General features: G+C 41.9%; 1 protein-coding gene across 3 annotated transcripts in view; it reads left to right on the top strand.

The window, feature by feature from the left end:
- TMEM255B (transmembrane protein 255B) overlaps window positions 1-25,714 on the top strand; it is a 76,099-nt gene that overhangs the window by 26,860 nt on the left and 23,525 nt on the right. For 2 of the 3 annotated variants that reach the window (XM_037375721.1, XM_037375719.1), the window contains exon 4: window positions 3,827-3,916. The exons of the other annotated variant lie outside the window; for it this stretch is intronic. In XM_037375721.1, the coding sequence (XP_037231618.1) occupies window positions 3,827-3,916 (90 nt within the window). The remainder of the gene's footprint in view (window positions 1-3,826; window positions 3,917-25,714) is intronic. 3 annotated transcript variants of the gene reach the window in all.

Raw genomic sequence — 25,714 nt, forward strand, 5'->3', positions numbered from 1 at the left:
CCACAGGGTGTCCCCTGGCTCTGTTGCCTTCACTAGGCTGACTTGCACAGTGCAGCCAGTGGCGCTCTGTGCCTGCTGAAGGACCAGAGGTTGTCTAAGACAGGTGAATTCTGCAATAAAATGCATGACACTCCTGAAAGAAGGCAGCATGTAAGAATTTAGCAATCCAGCCTTTCACTAGTTTTGCATTTTTGAGTGTTTCCATATTTCTGTGACACGACTGAAGTTAAGTAACAGCTCTTCAGTTAACACTGTGTCCTAAAGTTCCTCATTCCAAGTGCTGTTTTGCTCTCCCTTTTGCTAAAACACCTCTGTTAAACAACTGGCTTTTGGGTTTGATTGTTAGGCCCACACAGTATAGCTTTCAGTGTTTAGTAACTGGCTTCATGGTTGCCTTCCAAGTAACCAAATTATTGTATGCTGTACCAGAACCAGGAGTAAACACATTCTGACAGTAACAGCTGCAGAGAAGCCTGGTTGCCCAGCAATGGAACAGCAAGAGCAAAACTGTTTCTTGAATAACTGTTAAAATATGTTGTTATAAATAATAGTTTTCCTGACAAAACCTACTGCTGTTAAAAATGGAGATGACATGATGTGATGGGTCAGTGTTTATTTTTTTAAAAGTGCTATTTCTTTTACCTGTCAAAAAGAATTCTCTATGTTTAAGTGAACTGCACTGCTTTTCTTTCTGGACACTGTTAGGCTCATGAACTCACAACTCTGGCAATCACATACCACTCAGGAAAATTAGCTTTTCAATTTACAACAGCTCTTCATTTGGCTTTCTTGGCTGCGATTTTTAGAAGTAATTAATTTTTTACTTTGTTTATGTTTCTCACATTCTTAATAAGCATTGGGAGGTTTGAAAGAGAATATAAATGTGTAATTTTAATTCTGCCACTTTGGCGTTGTTATTAGTATGTCTTCAGTCAAGAAATGGTCCTTTTCTATTTCAGAGGGACTACTCACTGAAGTAATTGCTAGTAGGCATGGATAAGAACAGCAGACTGGCTGACCACCTTGAACTTGCATGCAGCTCCTTGAATGGGTAGAGATAATCACTAACATGACTGGGGAGCGCAGAGCCAACTCCATAGCTCCTGTCTGTACTACTGTTTACTGTCCACCTTTATATGCAGTCTCTGACAGCTTATATGGCAATGCTGAAAGGCCAGCATACTCATTAGGTGATTTAAGCGATCTGCACGAGTGGAAAACGTTGGTTTGGGGATTGTAGTTCATCAATAAGTTGCTCATGTGTGAAATGAAAAGCCACCTTGAGGTCAGCTTCCAGTAAATTCACGTGGAGCTCAGGCAATTTGGAAACACCTGGCTAAGCCCACTAATTATTTGATTGACTGCTATGACTTGAAAAACAAGATAGAGGTATCAGATGCTAATGACTTAATCTGAACTTTTAAACACTGCTGCTTTTTGAGATAAAGAGATCAGAGTCTGTAGCAAATGCAGCTGCCACAGGGCAGCACAGCCCACTGGTCTGCAGTGATAATAGCTCTCTACGAGAGCCCACAGCCTTCTTGATCTGATGAGTTGCATGCCAAGATCTCGACAGCCAGATTCATAAGACATGACCTGCCATACCGGAGAGCCAAGGGATGGCAGAGATCGGAGGGTGATGCAGCCAACAGTGCTTTCTTAGGGTTTCCACCTCCTTACAGCAGGATGGAGCTGGCTGCAAGGGGAACGCTGCAGGTTCCCATGATCAGCTGGTACCATCAGCCTCAGGCACTTCTGTGTGCCCAGTTCCTCCCCACGCTGAGGATTCCAATTACGCAGCAATCCCTGTGGCAGTGCTGGCTCACCTCTGATTACATGATCTAAGAGCCATGAGCTAAAGAAAGATTTAAAGGACTGTATCAGAAAGCATTTGAAAGCTGTGATTCTTTGCTTTTAAGTTGTACTTTTTGCTGATTCACTGAGAGCTCTTATTCCCATATGTTTCTCTGACTGTGTCTACAGTGCTATGGGCTTATATGGCTGTAATTTCTTACTTGCCCTATATAAACTTTTTTAAGGAAATCACCAGTGCTGTGTCCCCTGCTGACACTATTGACATTGTACTGTTCTTAGCCTAACATAAGCTAAAGCGTCCATTTTTCAAGTGGGTTTGTGGTGCCTTACAGATTTTACACATGTGAAAACAGTATTTAGGTGATGCAGGTATGTATTTTGTATAGGCAAAGGGCATATGTGAACTGTATGGATGTTAATTTTGGGACCAGGACATTTTGGTAATCTATACCTGGGCATTTCTGAAATACATGTTGTGAAGGAGTAGTTAATGACTAGTAAATAGCAAAGAAGTTCCAAATTCTTAGCTGAAACCGTGGTCCATGCGCTCTATCAATTAAGGACACTCAGTTTTCAAGGAATTTTTTTAAGCTGTTGCAGTTATTAACTATAACTTAATAGTGTTGTAAATTGAAATTAACCTATCATATAGGTTGCTTCAAAGGGTTCCTCTTGTGTCTTTGCATGAGAAATGCCAGAGACGTGAGAGATGTACATTAAATTATATTAAAAACATAGCCAGAGAGTGCAGATTGGGTTCACCTTATGTCCTGCAGGTACCTACTCATCCAGACTCAAGGTATAGAGTCCTCAAAGTCACAAAACCCTCTAATCTGAGAGGGAGTGACAGCATCTCTCCCTCAAGTGATGGCATTGGGGCTAATGAGCCCAAAGGGAGTGCCTTGCCAGGTGTACATGGGGTTTCTTTTTCAGAATTTACTTCATCTTACCTTGCTCACAGTGCTACATCCTTTAGATCTGCCCTCAGAATAAGCCAGTGTTGTCTCAAGAGTGTATGGTAACAGCATGCTGACTGGTCTCTGATGGAGGCGCACACCAGTGCTCGGCCTTTCTGAGTTCTGTTGCTTCCTTCAGAGTGAACTGGGCAGTAAGCCTGCTCTGTCTGGGGCTGTGCTATCCCTGCAGTTGCTGCTAGAGCTGCAGCTGTGGTCATCCTCGGAGATAAAGTGAGCATGGCTAGCCAGGGGCTCAGCATGCCCAACCTGCACAGCCCTTCCCCCCGAGCCCTCTGCACCACCACCATTTATGCTAAAGCAGTGCTCTAGTCTTGTGCCATCTATAGTCCTGTTGGTAAAGAATTAGCATTTAATAAATGAAGTAGCTTGGGAGGCGGACTGAGCCTGAAGCTGTGGCTGGTAGGCTAATAAAGGCAGTGCGCTCCCTGTGCTGTGGCTGGGACATCTACTGAGCTCTGCTATGCCCACCTGGGACTGAGGTGCAGGCTGGGAGCCCCAGCAAGGGCAGGGACCGGCGCACAGCCCTTCCAGAGGTACCAGTCCTGTGAGTCTCTGATTTTGTTCTGGCGTTAAGTTACCATAAGCTTTGGTTTGGGATGATAAAAGCTTTCTGAGAGTTCATGGGCTAGTTAACTTACTACAATGTCTTTATGTGCATGTGTGAACTACTACTATGGCAATACAGCTCTAGAGATTTATGTGAGCTAACAGGGATGTGGCTTTTTGCTGTGCTCCCTATGGATGCCACTGCTGTTTTATTTAACAAGTTGATTTAGAAGAAATCACCATTGAATTTAATAACTCTCGCAGCTGACCTCATTTTCTCTAGAAAGATTTAAGCTTTTCTAGTAACCTTGATGGTATGTCAACTCAGCATCAAGAATTTCTGGCTTTTTTACTAGTCTGTGACTGACATCTTGCCACACTGATCTAAAGTCAACTATAGCATTTAAGAATACTAGAAAAATTAGTGTAATTATTTTACTTAAAGTTTTGTATTGAAAACATTACTCAATCTGTTTTTCTCTTCTCAGTTGGTAGCCTCCATTGTGTTTATCAGCTTTGGCGTGGTGGCAGCATTCTGTTGTGCAGTAGTTGATGGAGTGTTTGCAGCACGACACATAGTAAGTACAGTGATTTTCTGTCATCTTTCATTTTTTATTACTTATGTCATTTCTAGCAGGAAAGCATTTTGTTTTGGTTTATGTCTAGCAGTATATTAGGTTTTTTGATAGTTCTGCTTGCTGGAGAAATGTCTTTTGGCAAAAAATCAGCGGGAAAGCCTGTCATGCCAATATCCAGAAACAGTGGCGATTGCTTATTCATCTCTCAGGGAGTTCCAAATACATAGATGATGTAAAATGATGTGATGACAGATGTGCTAAAATGCATACCTGCTTAGGAAAGGGAAGGCACTTGAACCACCACCAGCATTTTTTTCCTTTTGCACAAAGGTTTTGTGGGCACAGGAAGGATATGGAATACACCAGATGGTGATGAGCACCAGAAGGCCCCAAGGGATTTTTAGAAGGAGGTGGATTGCAACAGCACAAAGGGAACATTCTGCTGGAGCAAAGACAGTGGAGAAAGCGGCAGGCTTTGGTTAGATGTAACATGAAGGGGGAACCTACTGAATGACAAACAACCCAAATTCACCATCTGCCTGCTATCAAAGGGGTGGATGGGTCATTTAACCAGAGCAACTGGTATTTCCAGTGTGTCTTCAAAACCCAATCCTCCTTCTTCCCCCAAACCTATTGCTATCTCTGTTTCAAAAGGACATTTGTAGGTGTTCACAGTACTACAGTTGCGGTAGTGTTGCTAGTAGTTTGTGACTGTTTATAAGTCCCTAGGAGTCTTTCTCATGACCTTCTTGTGTAAGCACTAGACAAACAGAACATTTTTTTTTAAATTATTTTGGCTCACAAAGTTCAAATTAAAATATTAGACAGAAAGGATCAATAGAAGAACAAGACAGACTAGGTTGTGGGGTCATTTGAATATGCCAGTTTACCTGTTAGATATGTGTTGTTTGCTGTTCTGTCTTTTGTGATAGAATACCCAAAAATCAATCTAAACCCAATCTTCTAATTGAGCTTTGATTTCCAAAAGCATCAGGAAATAATTAGTTATATGTTTTAATAGATGTCTGAACTCACATGTAGTGTGCTACATAATACAGCAAGTATGATGGTATATAACCCCCCACTGCTATGAAATACCATGGGCCTGTTCATCTTTCTGCTTATGTTCATTGAGGGGCAGCATAACTCTGCTGGCATCAGTATAACTATTTTCTGTTAGCAGATTCATCAGAATCATTAGGCTTTGGATCATTTGGCACATAAACCTGTAAAGTGATTTCTTTTCTACTGTTATTGAAGAGGACTTTAAACCAAATGTGGGCTTCACAACTTCACGTGCATTGCACAAGAGAGGAGACATCTACTGGTATAAACAACTGAGTTGTGCAATGTGAGCATGAATAAACACTCTGGATTGTAATCATGGTTTGTGCTATACAGACCCTGCATGATGCTGAAGTGTCATGCTTTTACTTGGACTTGCCCTGCTGTTGCTCTGGATGACACCTGGTATAACTTTGTCTCTGATTAGTGTAAGGCCAGGGAGCCTTTCCATGGGAGCTGCTTAAAAGAGGAGGGGAGCAGATTTCTATTTAGGTTTCCTGCTCCTGAAAATTAAGTGGTTGTGCCCCAGAAAACCATTGTCACTTATTCAAATACTGGACCCGTCTCTTAATTTCCCAGGAACCAGACTTATTTTTATCCTGCTCTGATGTGATAATTAGGAGGTGTTCAGATGGCACTTGTACAGTCACACCTTTTAACTTCAATGCAACCATGCAGCCACAGCCCCGCACTGCTGAGGTTAGACATGGTGTCGCCTCCTCTGAGGTGAGCTGCGGTGTTGAAGGACAGTGTGTGGCCTGTCGTCTTTCTAGGCATCTTCTTTGTAAGTTTACGCTCTTTTGGCTTTAAGTTTCTTTCACATGTTAGTTAGCTATTCTAGAAATGACACTACTGGCTAGTTAAACAGTATCATAGTAGAATATTATTGTACTCTTGTATCTGAAGAAGCAACATCTCATGCGTAGTACCTAGAGTTTGTATTCGCTGCCTCTTTATTGTAGCATAAACAGCTGCGTGGCATTGCTTGCTGGGAAAGCATGCCTGTGATCTGTTGTTACGGACTAAAAGTTTCAGCTTATTGCAGTGCTCTCTGGGGAGAAAGTGGGCCAGCGAGTTGTCGAAGGAGAGCACCGAGGCACAAAGTCATTGCACTCACCCAAGAAGAAAGCATCTTGCTGTCTTGGGTGCAGTTCTGTGCCTGGTTAAGTCAGTGACTGGGCATGACTGCACTACCTGTGCAGAGCTGGAGACTGGAAGGAGCTGGTCACCATCCAGCTATCCCTTAGAGTGCTGGAGATGTACAATGAGATAACATGAACCTGCTTCAGTCATGGCATGACGTGCTTCATGGAAATCCATTTCCCACTCTTTACGTTTGGGCCGAGTTTTGTTTATCGCATCTGTCTCTTCTGGTCTCCTTCCCATATTACAGAAGAAAGAAGTACTTAATAGTGACGTTTGTTGGAAAACTAATTTATGTGTCAATGTGATCACACTCACTTCATCTCATTCTCCTCTGTCTGATAAGGAGCCTAATAGGATCAGGTGAAATAAAGAGGTACATCACCTACTTTCTCTTGACTAACACACCTAGGGAAATCTGTAGGGGCGGTAGTGTAAGCGCGCTCCCAATTTGAAATGGTGGGGGCTTATCAAAAGGTGCGTCGGGCAGACTATGGTGTCATTGCCACTGCATTATGTCCACTTTGTGTCACAGCTAATTTCCTTCAGGGAGAGCAGTAACACTGCGTTCAATCCACTCCCCACAGGCCAGCACCAGCCATTTTCTGACCTGTGTCGTGCTGTCACTACTTTGGCCACTTCCTATGAGGATTAACTGCTGGAGGATCTGACTAAACTGTCCTTCGTCCAGGGAAAGGACAGACTCCTTACATGTCAGAGCAGGTGCCCAGGTCTACACTAAAGCTATAAACTTTTCATGAAGAGGAGCTGGGCAGCGTTCACTTTTCTGTCTCCAGTATCAGGGTACTGATGCCAAGGCTCCAGGTCCCTTTTCTCCTGGAGGGAGAAGTACTAGCTGAAGCCAGGCGGGCTTCAGACTGCCAACAAACACACCATCCTTCACATCAATTTGGGATAAGAAATGTCACCTGTTTTTCATTTTATTTTTAACTTCATTCAAGATGGGAGGGGTGTGAAGAGGACAAATCACGTTATTATAGCTTTTCCTTAGTGTGTGCCTGCTGTGGAACGGTGACTAGTACTGTCTCCAAAATGTTGCATGTTTTCTCCTGCTTTTGTAAAAAAATAGAACTATAAAATACTTTCTCTGTTTTATGTTCTTCCCAAGAAGGCATAAAATTGACAAAAATTCTTCCAGGGAAGGGATGTATTTCAGAAAAGAGATATTTAAATTATTTAAGATTATTTTAAAACACTTTGCTTAATAGAAAGCTCTGGAGCACAGCACCTGTAAAATTAAGAACACTGAAGAAAAAGTAGCTTGATTTAAAATAGCAGTAGCTTACTTAAAATATAATGCAGATGTAATTTACTGTGTAAAGTTAATTTCACCATTGGTCCCTTCAGCTGCACTTTTCACCTTAAAAAAAAAGAAGAATCCAGAACCAAATGAAACAAATCAAAGGTGGAGTTAATGTGCAGTGATGTTATTTCAGAAAAAATATGGTGATCACAGGAATCCATTAGTTTGCTTGAGACATTTTGTTATTTAGCAGATGCAAATAGCTCAGTTGTACAACAGCTAATGGAGATCATTGAGCAGCCTCCTCTCACCACACAGGGAACCCCCCCATCCCACCTCACATACACATTCTCTGCAGTACCTGCTACCCTCCTATCCATGACTGCAAGCACTGACCATTGCCACATGACTCTTAGCTTTGCAGTTATCCCCCAGGCAGGACCTAAAATAGCCAACAGCAAGAAATCCAGTTAGGAAGTGAGGAAATTACCTGCAAGGCCTTCCTAGGAATGTTAGGGAGGTGGCAGGTAGCGAAAACATGGGCAGATATTTTAAGCTATGGAGACAAAGACTTTGCATCATCTTTTTGTTTGCTCAGCTGGGAATCATGGAACATCAGTACTGACACATGGCCAGTTGCATTTTCCTGAAGTATGGGATAAACTTGGATATACCTGAAAGCTCTAAGAGAAAGCAAGGGCCAGGGAAGTATTCTCTGTTTGACTCTAAGAACTGGTTTTTGATCTTGTTGAGTGCAATTCATGGACCGTATCCAGACAGATTTATTGGAGGGGATCCACTAATAAAAGGAAAAAAATAAAAAAAGGCAAAAAAGCAGAGCTTGCAGAGCTTGGAGATCATACCAATAGAACACTGGAACATAGAACAGTGACATTGCAACTTGGGACTGTTGCCATTATCCTTTCTCTACATATCTCTTTGGCTTTGTCTTCTCTATAACAATTCTTCAGGTAGTTCAGTACAGCAATAAATATACCCTTAAGCCTTCCTTTCCCCTCAACAAATGCAGTTCCTTCAACCCATCCTGGTATATCATGTCCTTCAGTCTTCTGATCATTTAGTGGCCCTCCACTGGTCATACTGTAATTTGTCAAGGTCTTTCTTATATTGGAGAAGGATTAAAATTGGATGCTGTACTGAGATGTGGCCTCATGAGCGTTCAGCAAAGAGGAATAATCAATTCCTTGAGCCTACTGGTGATGGTTTGCTAATGCAGCCCATTATGCACTTGGCCATCACTTTTGCAAATGCACCCATATATTCAACTCGTCCACAAACACATCCCTTTTTTTTTTTTCTTTGCCAAGCTGCCACCTAGTCAGCTTGAACTGTTGCCCGGAGTTATTCCAGATGCAAGATTTTACATTGATGCTGTACAAAACCTAAAAGAGTACAATTAAAGAATTCATATTCAAGTTCAACTATTTTTAAAGTTGCACTAGATTTCTTTTCTAAATGTGTATCACCAACAGAAAAGAAAAAAAAACGTTTGGATGCTTTATTACTTGCCCTTTAATTACCATTTTTGGCTTTCTTTAAAGCATGAACTGGGCTGAATTTTCTGTGTTAATAAAGCCTAAGACTTTGATAATGATCCTTATGTACCTTATCATTGATTACTGCTACATCCTCTTAGCTGAAGTTCTGTTTTAATGCAGTTTATGGTCAGGCATGAACTTGCTTTAAAAGGAAGTGGTTTTTAAGAGACTGATTTTATGTTGTGCAATGGAAGGATCAGAACTGCTGCACATGTGCATTGTCCTGTCTGTCTGTCCCCGTGTGCTTGGAGCTGGGTTCCTCTGGAGAACCACCTGTAAGATCCAGTGAAAAGCTTAGCTTATTTGGTCTAACTGAAGTATCTTAGAAGTGCTTCCAGGATGTTCCTCTGAAATAGTTCATATTTCAGGGGCCTCCTAAAAGCAGTCTCCATGTTTTTTATCTGGGTGGGTTGAATGGACTCATCTTTGAATGAATGCTTGGATAGTGTAATGGATGGTGACCCTTCGAAAGATTATAACCTGCTTACAACTTCTGATTGTGAATGGTGAAGTGACAAATGGGCAGAATAATCAGATGTACTTCAGGTTAGCTTTTATGGGTAGCCAGCAACATGACGTACTTCATTATCACTAGCAATTTGAAAAAACAGTATGATAAGGTACTGTATTAGGAACTGAAACCTGAAATGAACTATGCTAAGGGAAATCATGTTATAAAAGCCAGAGGAGAAGAGCATCTTGCTCAGTTATTTTGCAATTTCAAACCGCTAGTTTTGTACATACAGACCCTAATCCATTCAAGATTTTTCTTAAGTGTCCACAAATAAGAAACTGAGAAAGTGGTGAAATGTGAAATGTTTGGAAAACTGGTCCAGAGAAAGGAAAAAATCCATTTATCTGTAAGATTATCCTGCCCAAGATTAGTGGCAGTTTGCTCATCTTCTGTAGAAAGCACAAACACAAATGGTTGCCTACAGACTGCCTTGGATCATAGTAGTGAAATGGTGAAGTGAAATAAGAGACCATCTGTAGGTTTTTCGTGATATAAGATAATTCTGCAAACAGTAGTTATTCTGAAGGAGACTAGGTCCCAACTGTAGCACCTCTGGGGTAAAAATGTGTGGCTTTGAAAGAATATATTATATATAAACATGATAAGTGATCTTGTCTAGTGGAGGCATTTTAATGTGACTGCATATGAATAGAGGAGAGGCTTCTTGGTGCCCTAGGCATGACATCACTCACTTTGAGCAAAGGTTCAAATCCCATCCTGCCTAAAAGCAGAGACAACACATTATATTCTGATTTACAATAGCAGATTTTTGCAATCTATTTTCAGCTCTTCAGCTGTGCAAGAATTGGAACAGAAAAAGAGTCAGGCTCCAGTCCTGGGGTCCCATTTTGCACTCCTTCTGACCTTATGTGCCAGCTTGACATTGATGACTGAAGTTATCAAAACTCATGTAGATGTTAGATGGAAATGTGTGTAAGGGAAAGGAGGGTGCTGTGGAAAAGCAGAGTTGCTTGTCCATCATGAGATGTAAAATGCACATAAAACCAGGCAGTGTTAAGTTGTTCCTTGGATTCCTCTCCTCTTCTGCAAAGCCACTTCTGTGACACATTGATTTAACTTCATTTTCAGATAATCTAGTTTCTTCCTCTTAATAGAGGTGGCTTAAGTAATTAATTAAAATAGAACATATCATCAGGCAATAAGCCCTGAAATGAACCTGTAGCTGAACAGGACCCACGTGGTTTAAGTGCAACTTGTAGACTGCTGGGTAACTACCTATAGATTTGGGAGTTCAGTTTCTAAACTTGAGATATTTGTCTTCTCTTTATGTATGTTTATACTGTTTAATAAGACAGGCATTATGTAAACTTACCTTCAGGGAAGCATAGAGACATGGCAATGGGAAAATGGAGCTTTTCATCTGGAGGATGCTGATGCAAATTGAGTTGGTAGAGCTCAAAAGCTGCTGTACTAAGTAATACTGAGATGGCAGCCCCCATCCAATGAACAAATAACTATAAAACTGCAGTCCCAGCCAATCCCAGCAGAAAATAATGTGAGTGGGTGTGGGTATTGGTTCCTTCAGCTTGTCCAAAAGGATTTAGTTCTGTTCTTCTTTCTGTGTTGTGCCTTTCTGGGCTGCAGAAACCAGATCAGGGAGCTGAGTGCCGCTTTTTTTCTCACAGAGACCACATGTGAAATACTCTTAGTTATGTAGTATTCTATGCCTTTAGACTGAAAAGCTGCAAAATCACCTTGGCCACACAGTGCTCCTGAGGAGGGAAGCTCCTGAAGAGAGCAGGGAAGCTCCATTAGCACCCTGAGGTTTATCAGCCTTGGCAAACGTCAGCGCTTGGTGTTTTCTGGGTTACAGAGTACAGGCCAGCTGTCTGCAGTAAAAAAAGAATAGATTGTGGGATTTTAAATGTGGGTCAAAAAGTGGCACCCTCCTTCTCCTGGTTTCACTATTCTGCCTCACCTCTTGCCCTAAGCCATGGGAGCCTGCCTGAGGCAGAGCGAAGGGAAAACTCACCCCTGTGCTTCATCCCCGCTAAGCTGGCTCCCATGGAGTGCCCCATCCAGTTCATCTCCGGCAGGCAGTCACCTGTGGGTGCCAGCCCCAGGCGAGCGGTGGGGAGGCATGGCTGGGAGCAGAGGGAAGGCAGGAGCAGGTCTTGGGGCTGCAGCGCTGGCTTGGCTCGGCTTAAAGCCAGTGTTGGGCTGGGTTAGAGGCGGTGAGCCCGATGATGGCTGAAACAATGAAACAGCACGAGGTACCTCCGCTCGGGGCATCAGTCAGTCAGAGCAGCACAGCGTGAAATGCCGTGAAGACCTGATGATTCTGCCGCCAGCGCAGTGCTGCAGGCTGGGATGCCTGCCCGACAGCCGGCTGCGGGTTCCCGGCAGTGTCCCCGCGCTGCGGGTGGCGGTGGCAGGTGCTGCCTGTGCGCGATGCTTGAGCACCTCCAGCACTGCCTGAGCATCGCACACGCAGTGCCTGGGGACATCACTCCCCTGCCCTCCTTCGAAGCTCCTTCTGCAGATTGCAGGCAGGCAAGAGTCGCAGCAGCCCAGGAGCTTCGCTGACAACCACTGCATTTTACTATAGGGTGACTCCATAAGCCCATGGCATGTAACACAAGCTTTCTGTCATGCCCCAAAGCCTTGTGTGCTTCGGGCCAGATCTCCTAAAAAGCCATTTGAAAATGTTCTGAGCAAGCCTGTTGGCCTTTCCTTTGAAGAAGAAACCAAATAGTCATATTCCATGTCTAACGAAGTTGTTACCTTGACGACTGGTGGTAGAAAACACAACTCAGTAAGTAATTTCTCATTGCAATTAAGTTAGCTAGCTTCTCTGGAGAACAGTAAATGCATTTTAATTTCTCCATGGTGCTACATGAGATGAAATTACAGCTAATTACTTTTAATTCCACTTTCGTCCTGTATGACTCATTAATATAATAGCATGGCATAGAATATTCCATAAAGACTTTTGTTGGGTTGGTTTTTTTAAGCAGAATGAGCACTAAACATTTATAACTAAAAACTAGCACTACTTCAGTAGTGATTTTTATAATGACGGTCCACTGAGGTGAAAAATGTTTTCTTGACAAACTTCTTAAACACAAAGTGCTTAAGTTTGTAAGCAGTACGTTTTGAAGCCAACGGTCAGCTATCCCACAGTGTTAATAGTAGTATTAGACCTTGCATCTGACACTGAGATGGGAAGCACAGACAGCATTTCTACAGTACCAATTAATTACAAGGGGGAATGAATTACTTTTTATGAACTTAATTTAAGGGTTGGAGCAAAGGAGGACTCTTGCAACCAGCTTAAGGCAATCTGCCAAGATTTCTCTTTTGTAATGCAAGATGACCGCGTTCGCTTAACAGTTATGTTCATGCATCCGAATGCAGTTGAGTACACTTTAAATCAAAGGATGAAAACTCTTCTTTGAACATTGCAATCCAGATGGTAGAGGAGCTCCTCATGCTGGACAGGTCTCCAGCCTAACTGAGAGCCCTGGAATGAGTTACAGATATCTACAGATGTCTGCTGCTTCCAGCCACATCAGAACCTGGAAGCTCTGCATTGCTGTCTGCTCTGGCACACAATCAAAATCACCTGCTTTCAGGTAAAGGTCTCCCTGACAGTAACCACAGTTACATTGGTGCTGTTGTATGTAATTGTGCTTTTGCCAGAAGAACCTTCCTGGACCAAAGGAGGGGGTTTTGGATGCCTTTTTGTCATGCTAGTATTTTCATCTGATGCATAAGCAGAGTAGAGAAGAAGGACATTGTAGCTCTAGGATGGAGCCACTGTGTTTTGGAAAGCAGCAAGTCTAAGGAGGGATGAAACATCAATGTGGTAAAAAATTCTGAACGTAAAGGAATCTTCCAGGGAGATACTGTAGCTAAGTGAGCTAACATAAGCCATGTTATATAATGACAGTATAACTGGACAGTAGTGTCTACTAGCAAGACCAAGCTGAGTTACCTATAATGACAGGTATTTGGTAACATGTTAGTGGCCATGTCTACTCTGCTGCTGTGGAATATAAACTCAAACATCAGACCTCTGTCTAATGGTTAACTGCCACGTCAGCTCAGTTTCAGAGCACCCCCAGAAGCTCTCTTGAACAAATCTGAACTAGAGGGATAATGCTAAGCTGTGCAGGTGTGAGCAGTGTGGATGGGACCATGTGGCCTCAGGTCCAGAGACTGGTCTGTGGCCTTTATTTGGCGGTGTAGATATAGCCTGTGAGACCATTGCTAGATTACTGACTCCAGCTATGGTTGGTGTTTCTTTGTGCTTTGCAAAGGGCATTATCGACTGGAAGGAGTTCAGAGAATAAAAACCTGAAATGTGGAGTGGCACCTATTAGCAATAGTACTCACAAGTTTTATTTATTTTGTTTATCAAAGAAAAGCTTGAGAGGCAAATTGATCTTGGCCCCTCTAAGGTATCTACATAATCAAAGGTTTTCTGATAACAGAGGGCTTTTAATCTCTCACACAAAAGCACAAGTGCAGTGGGTTGAAGTCAATGTTAAACAGATTCAGACCATGAGGCAGACAGTTGTGACAATAATGAATTACAGGAACAGCTTTGTCAGGGTTATTGATGGTTCTCTGTCACTGAAGTATTTAAATACCAAGCTTCTTTTAACATGATCTTATGAAGCTTATCCAGAAGTTACGAACCTGATGCAGGTGTCTTGGGATGAAATTATTTAGCCTATGTTTTTCAGAAGATCATTCTAGAGAAGGGTCTTTGAAGAAGGGTCCTGTGAACTATTTTTATGGTCAGGTGAAAACTCTATTGCCTCTTGTCAGCAGGTCTCTCTGTGTGGTGCCAGGACCTGTCCTGCTAGAAAATGTCTAGGGGTTCACAGATTGAAATTGGTTGAAAACCATTTATCAAGATTTCTGATCCAGGTTTGCTGGTCTTCAAATCTGCAAAGGAACTACAATCTTTAACATGAACATAACTGAAATAATATCTCTAATAAAACCACTGTTCCTCAGATACTGGGTGACACTTAGGACAACCCAATAATAAATATATTAGATGCATCGAAGGGCTTGTCAGAAAAACTATCATCTCACTGGTGTTTTCTGGGCTAGAACGCAGAGGCAAGGGAGGGCTTCAGGGTATTTGTTCCCATGAATCTGCAGTCTGATATTCCTCTGTTTCCAGACAGGTAAGTACTATGCATACAGCCTGAATATATTGACATTACAGAGGAGCTGGTAGGATGCTTTAGTTTGGTTGCCAGATATTTTCCAGTAAGAAAAATAATGTCAGGCCTTTTTTATGGAGAACCTCTTGAGATTCTCCCTCCAGTTTGCAGAGCCTCTCACACGGGCAGGGATAAAAGCCCTTTGGTTATACAGCTCCTCTTTCTGCTTTGGTTTTTTTGGTGGTTTTTTTTTACTGAAATTCCTTTCAGGTTTAGCCGAATTGCAGATTCTTTAAAATCCCTTTATTCTTCCCTGCTGTGACTTGTTTCCCTGAGGGAAAAGGGCTGGTATTGTGCCAACCAAACAGAAATGCCTAAACCATTAAGACAGAACACATTGTGTTTAGATGCCAAAGAGCTATTTGCTTGTTGATGGGAAAGAAAAGGAGATTCCCAGTTCCTTTCCCAGCAGCATCTCTCTACATCTATCACATGGTCTCCTAGTGCTGTTCCGCAGCCCCGGGGGTGGGGGCAGAGATAAGGCTGTGTCAGACCCTCCTGGCTCTTCATCTGCACCACTGTGTAGGACAAAAGCCTTCACTGCTGGCAAAACCAAGGACTGGTCCAGCTTCCTCTAGCCCCGTGACGTGAACATGGGTCCATTGGCTTCCCACGTGGAGATGTAATAGCCCACATTGAGATTCCTCATTCATGTTAGTATTTTGGTCATTCAAGCTGCAGTAATGCAACTTTGAGGTAAAAATTCCTTGAAGGTGCAGTAAGGGACATCTTACTACAATTGCTTGCAATAGTGAGGGAGGAAGACTACTCTTTTAAATTAGGAGTTTGCACTCTCAGAAAACATTAAGGGAATGACCCACACATTTGAGTATATGAAAGCTAATGGTTAAATGCCACTGCCATTTGATTGCATGATCCTGTCTCAAAGAGACTGCAATGTCAATGCACAGCAGGGTAGAGTATTTAGTGCATTTGGGTAATAGCAAATTTGCCACTTTCAATTGCTTTGGCTCTGAAAATGGAATAATTTTCTTTTAGCTTTCCTTCCAGTGTAAATAGGTGGGTGTGAACTCCACTGAGTATGTTGTAAATAAACTCCAGAGATATGGAGGGAAATTCTACACATTTTACTCACATTAATAGTCATATTATGAATGTGAGAAATAATATGAGAGGTGAGAAAGGAAGCAGGATTTGACCCATCTTTAAAATAACACTGGTATTCTAGTTTCCATAGTATATAGTCTTCTGCATTTGTATGTAGATTATAGCCTTCTGTAATCTGCATCTGTTTCTATAGATTGTAGTCTTCTGCATGTGTGGCTCCTATACATCCAAAAATGAGTTGGGGGGTGGATTTTTTTTAGCAATGTAGAATAGCAGCTTGAGTCAGGAGGGATTTACTGTCTACTTCCATCTTTAACCTTTACTGTTCAAAGCACTAGCCATGATAGAATTTATGCAAAGCATACAAAGCAAGTTAATTACTATTTAGTCCTAAGAAAGGTGGGTGACTGGGGCAAAGGGCTTGCAGTGTGCTCTGAATAGTATAATCTACTGCCCTCTGATGTGCTGCCAGCAGAAGATAATTTCCTTCACTGTTTCCTGTTCTCAGACATGTTCCTAGACTGTCAACAGATGTTTCTGTTCTATGAAAAAAATCAAAGCTTTTACACAGATACATAGAGGGGAGAGGGAGTAACCACCTGCAGACTTCAGACAACAGTGAAAATACTTGGCATTTTTCCCCATCATTTGTCAAAGGAAAAACAATTCTTTGAGTTACACTATACAGAAACTAGTGGAGTGAAAAAAAGGAAAAGGCTATTTATTCACATGGTTCTAAATCGGCAAAGCATGTAAAAGTCCTTGAATTCTACTGGAGTAAACATTTAGGGTATTAAGTATGCTGTGTTTTGCCCTAGCAAAAGGTTTCAAAAAGCCAGAGGTTTTATGTTTCATCTTAAGAAGAAACCATTATTACTATGAATAATAATAGCATGTAGCAGGAATTTCTGTTTCTCTGGGTGGATGATTAATCAGTTGCAAATTATGTCCATGAAAGGTATGTTCCCAGGTTTTCAATATAGTTTTTTTCATGATTATTTATGGTCCTATTAAGAGTTTATTAAAAATATGTGTTGCACCAGGATTGACCGATTATGAAAGTTCTCTCTTTTATTATAATTATTTAGCCTTGGATGAGAAATTCCAAGTTTGAAAAGTATATTTTTTACATATCATTGTTAATTATTTTTTTTACCAAACTTGCCTAGAATTTCCTTGTGTGTATGCCTCAGTGCAGTTCTCTGCACTCCCAGCCAGTGGTATATCCAGTGACTTTTTTGCCTCTGGAGCACTGAATACATGTATCTGAACATCTCTGATCTTCTGAAATGCATGTGAGCTTCAAAATGACAAGCCGGTGGAGATAAGGAAAAGCTTATTGCACCTGAGCAATCAGGGTATGCATGAATCGTTTCTCTAATTGTTTAGACCACCATAATTTTCTAACTGGTGTCTTTCCATTCCTCCTGGGGTTTCTCTCATGGCTTTTTACTCTGCTACAATTTGGGGTCTACTTCTGCATTCCCTTCCATTTGGACAAGCCCTGTCAGCCTGGCCTGTGATGTGTGTCAGTGGGGTTCTTCCTTTTACAGGGATGATGGGGAGCTTTGATGGCAAATTGATGGGCATAAACACTTGCTTTCTGTGTATTTTCTGTCAATACCTAACACAGAAAAATCATACATAAAGTTGTTATTACATTGCTTAGATTATAATGAGAATATTTAAAGGTCCCTTTCAGTGGTGTGCCATGCCCTGAAAATTAAAATCAACACTGCAACATCAATTAAACCTCCAGCATTTTATTTGTATTTGTAGATATTCAAGATATATATTGCTCAACTAGATGCGTTTAATGCAGGCTCTTTTCTTTCTCTTTAGTGTAAAATAAATCCAAAAGAGCATTATAAATGTAAACCGCCTACATTTCAGTTAGCAGGGTATACAGTATTTCAGATGAGTGAACGTTAATGTCTTGCAAAATGACATTTCTTGCAGCGGTATACTCAGAGAGTTACATATTTCTTACATATTCTGATAGCATTAAGGTGAAAGGGGGGAGCTGGCTTGTATATAGTCTATTTGAGTTACATTGCCAGAAACAGAATAAACAATTCATGCATTTTTGTGGAGAAGTTAATTACTCACATGGCACAACATCATTATAATCAAGACAGAGCAATCAGTTTGTATAACAAACCCTATAATCAAGGTAATGTAATCAATGTAAGTAATCAACGATAATAAGCAATTAAATATCTAACTGCATCAAGCAATAACTAAAATAACAGCTTTGAATAATATCAGCTAATTGCATCATTAGAAACTTGTGTAAAAGCCAATGGTAAATCTGAGTTTTTAACTCGGCAAAATAGCTGTTACAGGTATCACAGGAAGGTCTACAGCCCCATCCTGAGAGACATTAGCTAGCAAAACTTGACTAAAGAAAAGCAGTCATATGCCAGCGCAACGCTTGGATTGGCAGAGGTCTGAGTTATTAAGGCAGGAGTAGGCTTCCTCGCTGGAGTTTTGTGTGGCCCCAGCTCCCCAGTTCAGCCAGAGCAGCTGCCTCTGATGCCATACTGGTTTGCAGCATAGCAGACAGGCCACGGTGTCGCTCAGCAGCTCTGCATACACCTCTTTTCTTTCTGCTACTACCTACATCTGCATCAGCTAAAAACACTGGGGCTGCTGAACCTCCATGGGGATGTGCAGGGGAGTCAGCTTGTCCCACTGTACTACATATGCTGGTGGAGGCTGATGGACCTCTCCTCCCACCTTCATGCCAGGGAGAGTGTGGCCAAGAGTTGCTGAAAGAGAAAAACACAACTATTTGAAAAGGATTCAACCTCTCCTAATAGAGCTATATCCATCTGAGAACAGGCCTATCTGTGCACATCATCTAGCAATGGGGCAGCTCCAGCATCTGGAGTCTTTTCATTTGATTGTAGGAGTACTACCAGCCCACAAATCTCTCCAGGATAAAGGAGAGTGAGACTGAGGCTACCGTTACAAAATATTTTAAATAGAAGAAAAATCAAGGAGGAAATACAAACTGAGACAGATCCATGTATGTGTATTTTTCAGCCATGACACTCTACAGGTACTCTGAGTACTTGCTGGTTTGAAAGACCTGAAATGAGTATCTGCTGCTCCCAAGCATTAAGAGAAGAGGATTCTGTAGGATCTAGTCCTTCGAATCAGATAGAAATCCTAAAAAGAGCCCCTGGAAAGCACAGTCTGAAGTAAATCTGGTTTGTGAGAGTAAAGAAGTGTTTAAGCCACACCAGCTGCTTTTCCTATTTTCAGTAGTAGGGTTATTTCAGCACAGCAGATGAGACAGGCAGGGTCCCTAGGCTGGAGCCCAACATTTCTGGAAGAAGATTAGCTCTTAAGTTCATGCAGGGCAGATGGAGGAGCACGAGGAAAGGTAATCGCTGACTGCAGTCTAGAGTGAAACTCTCAGCACTGCTGTCATGGCATGACCTCACCCAAAGCATGTAAACAAATACTGTCATACCTGCCTCCTAAGTATTTAAACAAAGTTGGGAATGTATTATTTGCACCAGGGGATCACTAATGTGTCGTCGTTATAGTAGGAGCATGGCATGGACAGGAGCATCCCATCTCTCTGTCTCACTCTACATCCCTTTGAAAGGATTGTTCAACTGTGCATTTGTGAACCTTTGACTTTTAAGGCAGGGGTAATAAATATAGAAACTGAGTCAAGACACACTAGCCAAGTCTGCAGCTTAGGTCAAAAGAACACGTGAAAACCTGATTCTAGGGCCTGTAGTTTTTTAATATAGATTGCTAATTGTCAGCTGAACTTTGACAAAATTGCAAAAAGTTTGAAAAAATTCTGTTTCTGATGGTCCAGTCCTTTGCAGCCCTTGGCAGTAGCATGACCTCAGGGCTAGGCTGCTGCACAGACATAGAACTCTGGGAATCCAGAAATGGCAAATGGCTTAGTCCTTATTTATTTATTTATTTATTTATTTATTTATCTATCTATCTATTTATTTATTTATTTTTAGCATTCACCCTTCTAAATCCCAGCCAGCAGTTACTGTGCACTCCCTGACAGCCCAGGCCTTATTATGTTGCTAGTCAAGGTGATGCTTTCAAGAGGAAAAAACACGGAACAAACAAAAAGTAGGAAAAAACCACTAGTATCACAGAGGAGGAAAACTGCTGAAATGCAGAAATGGATAGACTTGGCGGCCCACTTGATGAAGTAAAACCAAACTGACATTTGGATTCAAAAGCTGATGATGAGCTGGGTGGCAATGTGGCAATGAGATAAAAGCTGTTAATAACTCTAGAAGAGTCTGTCTTGGTGCATTGTCAAAACGTGAAGCAGGTAGGGATTATCATAGAATCATTTAGGTTAGAAAAGACCTTTAAGATCAAGTCCAGCTGTAAAGTTAAACTGCCAAGTCCACCAGTGCAGTTCATTTTCTTCCCATAACTGTATTTTCGCAACTTCCTTAATTTTGAATAAAATTCAAATTCTTTTTGACAATTCCTGTCTTTCAGGCACCTCTTGACCAAGGTTCAAGTACCAGCCCCTTTAGCATCCCTAGCACTGACTGAAATAGCACATCTGCTCAACCTGGTGCATCAAAGGCCAGGAGTTGATGCCCAGCACTCCCATAAGAGCAGTCCCTGACACTGAAGGGATAGAAAAGCAGCCCAGTGAACCCTGTGGTGGTGGTGGACAGCCCCAGGGCACTGGCCTGTCCAAGGGGGCAACTTTTCCTGCGGGAACACATGCTCCATACTGCCCAGAGGCTCCTGCAGTTGAGCAGTGACCCCTCTCTTCCGAGCAGCTCTTTGAAATGCAAAGGTTCTGAAAATAATGCCATTACTTACAGGAAGAGTAGTATTTTAATAACTATCTGTAAAATATATGTACAAAAATGTAACAGCTCATGAATTAAGGGTAAGGCATTCTGGTTGGTCTACCAGGAGAAGATACAGGTCTGTAAGAAACCAGCCAGTTTGAAATGGTTATTGTAAGTAGTTTATTTTCTTTTCCATCAGTTGATGTAGGTTCAGTATTTGGAAATCTGGAATTGTAGAGTCTGGGGGGTTATTATTTCTGCTCTTTTCTTAAAATAGTGAAATATGCAATATAAATTGTTTTCTGAAAGGCTCTTCTGCTGCAGAAATTGTAAACTGAAAACTGAATTGCATGTTTAGCTGCCAACAAGTAAAAGCCCAAAACAATTGTCAAAAAACCCCACCCTTGTTCCTGATTCCAGAAGGTATAATCATGTGCTTTATGTGGGAGTTGCCAGGCTGGGGAGCAAACAGAAATATAGGATGTTTTGTTTCTTAAAGCTGATAACCCCTCACCACTGTGTTGAGGATACTGATCTGTACCTTAGCCTCAGATGTTCCTTAATACCCCTCTTGTCACAGCCAATATAGAAGCTATTCATAACATTTTAAAAATGAACAACTTGTTTGTTTGTTTGTTTATGAGTGAAAGCACAAAGATGTTTGTATTAATCACTCCGATGCATCCCTGGGATCCCCTCGCAGTGGTCTTCCTCAGGAGACACCCATCTCATTGAGAATATTGTTGAAAAAGACGGAGAAAAAGCTCTTCGTCAGAGAGAGGCAGTGACAAAAGATCTGTAATATTTCCTCTCATTATTTGTATAGGGTGGGATCCAGTCAGTTTTAGCTCAGGTCCACAGACAGTGATCCTGTCCCCCTGCTTTCCCAGACTCCTAATATGTTGGCACCTTCTCTCATGAGATTCTTCTGTCCTTGGTCTGAAAGCTCTCGGGTCGCTACGCTCCCATCTACCATGTGCTCTCAGATAGTCAGTGTGAGGCAGGCACGGATACCTATGCTCCACCTAGCTCTCCAGAAAAGCATAAAAGCTAGTTGCTAATAATGTCTATTTTTTTCATATTCACATGCCTGCCTTCAGAAAGTTAGCAGAGAGCTGCATCTTGAAGGGAGTGATAATCTCCAGAACACCCAGCTGTTGGCACAGGGCTGAGCTGGCACTGAAGGGTTACGTTTCGGTTTGCTTTTAGGATTAAACTTGAGAAATCTTGGCAGCTCCCTCTCCTATTCATTGCTAGCTGAGCTGTAGATGAAAAGACCTACAAAAATGTTGTAGCAAGAAAACAGAAAATGAGAAACTTCAAGTTAATGAGCCACTAAAAACGTTAGTCTGGTTTTAGGCTCCTCAATTTTATCTATATTTGTCTTTCACTTGTGCCCAGGACCGTTCTGTGGTCCTCAGGCCAACTGGCATGATGAAGTCCGTGTCCTTAAAGCCTCATAGAGTCACAAGCAGCACGGCAATGTCCAGATTACTTACTGGGAATGGTTCTTGGCCCATGCTAGTTTTCAATCCATGCCCAGAAATTGTTTTGGAAGAGTGACAGTTTGCCCACGCCAAAGCCATCACAGGCACAGTTCTAACAATTTAATGGGCTAGATGATTGAGTTTCAGACCTGGGAACATTCCCTGGCCCTGACTGAACTACACTTCTATCAGTGCAGCCATGGAAGCTAAGACTAAATAAATAACGTAATTGGAAAAAATAGCCCTCACTGTATAATTATTTCAATAGATTATTAGCCATGTTTTGTGTCTGTGAAGTATTGCATAAATTTCAGTCAATACAGTTTATGCTATATCTCAGTTTTCTGAAAGTGGACTTCAACATAAGGGAGATGGAATTTTCCCTGTGTTGTCCGAAATATATGTGTTCTCCAAGGAGACAAAAACTGGAATAGAAAAATCTAGTTTCCATAACCTCAGTCAAGATCCATACAACCTCCTCCCCACAGACATTGTATCAAATCCACTAAAGATACTGTTCAAAGAATACTTCCCTTACACAAATAATGTATTGCAATGTTCCCACCATCAAAGAGAATGTGGATTTTTTATTGTATGCACTTAAAAGAAAGCAAGCAACCAAACCAAACCCATCTATATTTGGACCAAATCTCCTCTTCCTTGGCATAACGCCTTCCCTCTCAGCCATCTGTTCGTCACTCCCAGGTTCTAATACACATGCAAGAAAAATATTGAAATAAAAACTGTTCAAGAGCAGGGAGAGCTACAATTTGCTCTGTAGGGTTCAAGACTGAGCAGTTCTGATGTGCCTGAAATTCAAGGGAATTACTGGGTGTCTGGACACTTTTGGACATCTCTGAAAATTTTCTAAACTTAGCCTGATGGCAATCTGACTATCTGCCCATTATATACAAACACACTTATACATAATTAGCTAAGAAATCATCTCTTCCGGTGCCCAGAAGGGTTGAATAAAACCCATCCTTTTTTCCTTTACATCAATAAATAAACCCAATCATGCAACTACATTTTTATACAGAATTTTTCCTCTTTTTTGCCAGCCTACCCATGTTTGTCCTCTGTGCATATCAGCAGAGCAGTAACCAACAGATCTTTCCCACCTGCCCATTTCCAGTTGAAGAGTTATTCAAAGCAGCAGAGAAGGGGAATACATTATTCATTATATATTAATACCTTAATATTACACATTAGTGGGAGGTATTGCATAGCTCTGTTCCAATAACAGTGGTTGAGGAAGTTACTGCTGTCAAAGGATATCAAGTTAGTTAAACAGAATATTGTTGCTATATACTTTAAAGCAAGCGTTAATAGTTGAAGTATATGCATGTACTTCCATATATAGTATATAAAAGTAGGTCTGTATCTACTAGTATTGCTATAAGCAGTAAAATCAAGTAGAATCAATGATTGGCAGGTATCCTATATTCATACACAGTCTGCCATGAACAATATGAAAACACAGAAGTATTTTATGAGCAGTCTGTCAGGAATAGTTTTATAACGTTGAAGTATGTCTCATTTGCCTTCGTTATTAGGGAGGCCTATAAAATCCAAGGGGTGCTAATGCGGTGTGATGTACGGTTGGATAATTTTTAAACACTTTTTAATGTTTGTGTGGGCCTTATTCATATAAACGCCTTAGTAGACAGAGAGACCACAGCACCTCTGGGGCATGACAATCTAATTTAAAAAAAAGAAAGCTTTGACCAATGCATCCTTTCAGCATCCCCAGTGTACCTCTACTTAAAAGCTGCTTGCTTTAGGTGTTGAGTTCTGTGGGTGTCTGGATGGAGTCAATGTTACCTAATCTTTGTTATTTTTATACACTCAATCATCACTCATTTATTTTGATTTGGAGTTGCCAGACTGATTGCGCATACAGATGCATTTAGAAGAGCAGACTGAATGCAGAAAGCTGCCTTCAGTAGTGCAGCGGGCTTGCTTTTCAAACCCAGGTGCATGAAGGAAAGCACCATGATTGTGCACGCAAATGCATTAACTGTATTCACAGTGGCCACTTCCATGTCACAGCTCTCACCTTTTGCTGCACAGCAATATGAAACGTTAATCACAGATTAATCAGTCACCTCTCTCCCCAGGAAACAGTGCTCCTTCCAGTCACAAGCACGCTTGGATGAAAAGCATCTTTGTCTTCTCCCTCAAAGATCAAATCAATAAAAGGACCAAGTTCTTTTTTAAGAGGAAGGAGGCGTAAAGGGTAGGAAAGCTGTGTGAGCCCAGAGATCAGGGCCAAGGTGAGGGTCTTCCTGTACTTGGAAGCAGATTAGACAACGCTCTCACTGCCTTTAACAAGATGTTGAGGTGTCTGAGGGGAGGATCTTAGCATTCAGGGCCAGACACAGCCTCACAGTGTGATGCAGTGGCATCACTCAGCAGCAACCTGTAGCAAGAGCATGCATGCCCAGAAGGTAAGGTCAGGGAGCATCTGGCTCCAGGTGCTAAGGTATATTTGCTAAATCCATGACCTATGATAGTCTACTCTTATCCTGAGGTAGGCTCTGACCCTCTTCGCAAAATCACAGAGTTGCTGAGGCTGAGCAGCACCTCTGAAGATTGTCTAATCCAACCTTCTCTGCTCAGAGCAGTGCCCACTAGGGCAGGTTTCTCAGAACTGTGTCCAGTTGGGCTTTGGGTATCTCCAAGGACGGAGACACCACAACCACTCAGGGAAACCCATTCCAGTGTTTAATCACCCACAGAGTGAAAAGTTTCTTCATATATTTAAATGGATTTTCCTGTATTTCAGTTTGTGTCTATTGCCTCTTTTCCTGGGCACCACTGAGAAGAGTCTGGCTCCATCTTCTTTACTTCCCCCATGAGGTGTTGATACACATTGATAAGGTACACCTGAGCCTTCTCCTGTGTAGGCTGAACAGTCCCATCTCTCTCAGCTGCTTCTCTTAAGACACATGTTCCAGTCTGTTAATTATCTTCATGGTCCTTTTCTGCACTCATCTAATACATCCACATCCCTCTTATACTGGGGAGCCCAGCAATGGACCCAGCACTCCAGTATGTCTCACCAGTGCTGAGTACAGAGGAAGGATCACCTCCCTGGACCTGCTGGTGATATTCTTCCTAATGCAGACAAGGATACTGCTGGCCTTTTTTGTCACAAGGGCACACTGCTGGCTCATGTGTAACCTGCCGCCCACCAGGACCCCCAGGTCCTTTTCTGTAAAGCTGCTTTCCAGTCGGTCAGCCCCCAGCCTTTCCTGGTGCATGGGATTATTTCCCCCTGGGTGTAGGATCTGGCATTTCACTGTGCTGAACTTCTTGAGGTTCCTGTGGGCCATTTCTCCATCCCAGCCCTGAACAATAGCACAGTGCTCTGGTCTTTCAGCCACTCCTCCCAGTTTTGTATCATCTACAAGCTTGTGGAGGGTGCACTCTACACATCATCCAGCTCAGTAGTTAAGATGTTACACAGTATTGTCCCTAGTATTGACCCTGGACTAGACCACTATTGAGTGGCCTCCAGCCGGACTTTATGTCACTGATCACAACACCATGACCCCAGCAGTTCTTCTAGCTTTCAGTCCACCTCACTGTCCACTTATTTAGGCTGTACTTCATCAGCTTGTCTATTGAGAGTGTTATGAGAGACTGCCAAAGGCCTTACTGAAGTGAAGATAAACAACATC

The sequence above is a fragment of the Falco rusticolus genome, chromosome 2, assembly GCF_015220075.1.
Source record: "Falco rusticolus isolate bFalRus1 chromosome 2, bFalRus1.pri, whole genome shotgun sequence".
Classification (NCBI taxonomy): domain Eukaryota; kingdom Metazoa; phylum Chordata; class Aves; order Falconiformes; family Falconidae; genus Falco; species Falco rusticolus.